Source organism: Sinocyclocheilus rhinocerous, unplaced genomic scaffold (assembly GCF_001515625.1).
Source record: "Sinocyclocheilus rhinocerous isolate Xijiao unplaced genomic scaffold, SAMN03320098_v1.1 C36979195, whole genome shotgun sequence".
NCBI classification, from domain to species: Eukaryota; Metazoa; Chordata; class Actinopteri; order Cypriniformes; family Cyprinidae; genus Sinocyclocheilus; species Sinocyclocheilus rhinocerous.
Window position 1 is genome coordinate 1 of NW_015787103.1, and position 3,119 is coordinate 3,119.

The window sequence follows — 3,119 nt, forward strand, 5'->3', positions numbered from 1 at the left end:
GGAAAAAATGAAATCGCATCATATGACCCCTTTAAGACCTTTTAAAAGGATAATTAACATTTTCTTACACCATTTAAGACAATCAAATTTAAACTTAAAACGATCAAACTGAATTTAATACTTTTTAAGAACCTGCAGGGACCCTGATTTTCAGAGCTCGGCAATGTCTGTCCGCATTCATGTTCATTCTATGGAACATGATTTGCTTTATACATCTTTGCTGGAACATGACATGGATTTTGGAACGACTTGAGGGTGTGTAAATGATGACAGGATTTTCATTTTTGGTTAACCTATTCCTTAAATTTTAGCAAGTATCCATTTTTCATACACCAACACTAGGCAAATGTAACAACAGCTCAACATACCTCTAGAATGTCATTGAACTTAGCCTTGAGCTCAAAGTAAGACTTGGACTTGACGATGGCTCTCTTCAGTGACTTCTGCAGCTCCTGCACGCGGGCTTCGGCCTCCTGACACAGCTGGGTGGCATGCATGTGCTCCCGTTCACTCTTCATGCGCTCCTCCTCTGCCTCGTTCACCTGCACAGTTTCAAATCACTTATGACATACTTAGAGCAATGCTGTGTGTGTGTGTGTGCAAAATATACTCTGTGTGGATACATAAACAGAAAAATTATTCTGAACTGTACTTTTCCTCGTTGTACTTGCACATTCTATGGGTCAAATGAGGGGTTAATGGTGCATTCATTACATGTTTTCATGTACATAAAGGTTAAACAGGCTTTTGGTTGTGCAGTATATAAATACTGTATTATATATATATTGTTCAGCAGTTTGGGGTCAATAAGATTTATTTTTAGAAAGAAATTAATACATTTATTTAGCAAGGATACATTAAATACTGTCAAAAGATTTATATTTAAAATAAATGCTGTTCATTTGAACACAAAAATATTAAGAAAATCAGCATATTAGAATTGTTCATTTAGAACCAGTTATTTTAAATTGTAAAATCTTTCACAATTTAACTGTTTTTACTGTACCATGGTGAGCATAAGAGACTTCTTTATAAAAAATACAAATAAAAATAAAAACTTCTGCATGATTCAGTCATGTAACGAAGGTCCAAGAAAACATGCTCAAGGTTCAAAGTCAGAGATATTTAACTGCTTGATACAACTTGATAAGATATGCTGGAGAGAAAATTGGCAAACCTTTGAGGTAGCATGATTCAACATCTCTTGCCAGGTTGGATCCAGCGTCTTGACTGCAGTGAGGCCCTGTTCAGCCACGTGGACCATCTCTCGAGCAGCCAAGTGCATGGACACCGCTCTCTCAAAGCTGAGCGCTGCTGTCTGGGTCTCCTGCTGGGCCTAAGATGGATGAAACTAATCATAATGCGTTTAAGAGACAATAGGATTTCATCAGGTGAAGGTTGTGATAGTTGCCTTAGAAAAACTGGCAAAAATACAATATGATGTTTTGGCATAAAACACAACTAAATAACGCTTTTACCTGTTTAAATTAATTATAATAATAGTTATAAATTATGACTGTTTTTCTCAGTGCTAAACTAGAGTGTCTGTCCACCTCTTTTGCTTTTCTTCGTGCCTCATAGTAAGGCCTGGCCTTCTCGATGCAGGACCCCAGTTCTGAACTTTTCGTCTTGAGTTTAAGCACAGATTCACTCATCATCCTCCTATGGCTGGACCGAACCTCCTGACAACAAAAACAAAGTTTTTCACAAATCACACAAACCATTCACAACAAGTTCATAATAATAAAATAAAGTGTGTAAATCAGGAGTGTTAATCTTGTTTGCCATCTAAGAAAGAGAGAATCATATAAGCCTTATCTTATCTGCATAATATGGCATAGTGGTAAGGTTATTATAGTTAACTAAAACTAATTTAATTCATCTTGATGTGCTAAAACTAAAATCAAAATCAAAATTATATAAACATTAAAATATAACTAATTACATTACAACAAATAACATTAAAAATACTCAAAACTTTAAAATCTCTTAATGATGATATATAACATAAGGTGTGGTTGCCTAATTCAATTATTGAGCTGGGCTGGTAGCAGAAAGATGGCAGGTTTGATTCAAAGTACAGTCTACCTGTCTGAGATTATAGTCCTGTACTCTGAATTAAAAGTGTCTATTAAATGACAATGAGCCATAATAATAAGTATATAGTATATACTTAAAAGCATGTAGCCTAACAGTCCCAAATGTCCTTGAGGTTGGGAACAATTTTTCCAAAAGCATTCTGAACTTTCACGTACTTGCAGTTCCAGTTCCATCTTGTTGATCTCCTCACTGGCCTCATTCAGACGCTCCAGTTCCTCCTAGATACAGAAACACAGCAGGTCATAGTCGCCTAATGGTAAATGATCTTGGCTGCTGGCTTAAAAGTTGCTGGTTCAATCCAAAATAAGGGTGACCCAGAAACTGTAGAGTTACTGAGATTACAATAAATTCCATGAAAATACCTTTGGTGAATCTTTATAATAACTAACATTATTATCAGTTATTATATAATATTAATGTCCAAAATGCACAGATGCAGAATCTAGGCAAAGGATGGTGACTTCAAAGAACATAAAATATATTTTAGATTCTTCAAAGAAAACATAATGTATGATTCTGATGGCGTAATAATAAATGAAAATAGTAATAGATAAAACATGTAAAGAATAGTAAAGAATAAACATGTTTGACCATTTTTTATTTATATTGCACATACAAATAGTTAGAAAAGTCAATGTTGATTCACATACACATTCATAACTGAATGTCCATGAACTACAAAGCTGTTAAGCATTCAAAAATATTTGTTAATCATTTTTTAAATAGGCTTTGATAAATAGTCTGCTATTGGGGGGCTTGATTTTTTATATCAAAATAGTTTAAAATATTAATAAATCACTACAACAGTGTTGTATGAGATCTTACTACAATGTGCTGACTAAGTGTCAGTTTACCTGGATTCTAGGATCTAATTCCTCCTCCGTCAGTTTTCCATGCAGTGAGTTTTCATCTTGACATTTAGTTCTCTCAGAGTCTTTACTCTCCATCTCCGTCTCCTCGGATTCCCCATCAGCTTCTCTGCTATCATCTGTCACCTCCTCCGGCTGATTTCCTCCTCT

At 35.0% G+C, this 3,119-nt stretch overlaps 1 protein-coding gene across 1 annotated transcript; it reads right to left on the minus strand.

Moving 5' to 3' along the window:
- Positions 1-36: 36 nt before the first annotated feature.
- Positions 37-3,113, minus strand: LOC107736784 (SH3 domain-binding protein 5-like). Its single transcript, XM_016548134.1, has 5 exons — positions 2,955-3,113; positions 2,256-2,318; positions 1,554-1,682; positions 1,178-1,336; positions 37-542 (listed from the first exon to the last, which is right to left on the minus strand). The coding sequence occupies exons 1-5, from the start codon at positions 3,045-3,047 to the stop codon at positions 360-362; spliced, it is 627 nt and encodes a 208-aa protein (XP_016403620.1). The 5' UTR covers positions 3,048-3,113; the 3' UTR covers positions 37-359.
- Positions 3,114-3,119: the final 6 nt, after the last annotated feature.

Coding starts and splice junctions, on each gene's coding strand:
- LOC107736784 (XM_016548134.1), bottom strand. CDS start 3,047: ATGGAGAGTAAAGACTCTGAGAGAACTAAATGTCAAGATGAAAACTCA. Junction 2,319..2,954: donor AATTAGATCCTAGAATCCAG/GTAAACTGACAC, acceptor TTCTGTATCTAG/GAGGAACTGGAGCGTCTGAA. Junction 1,337..1,553: donor CACGAAGAAAAGCAAAAGAG/GTGGACAGACAC, acceptor CATCCATCTTAG/GCCCAGCAGGAGACCCAGAC.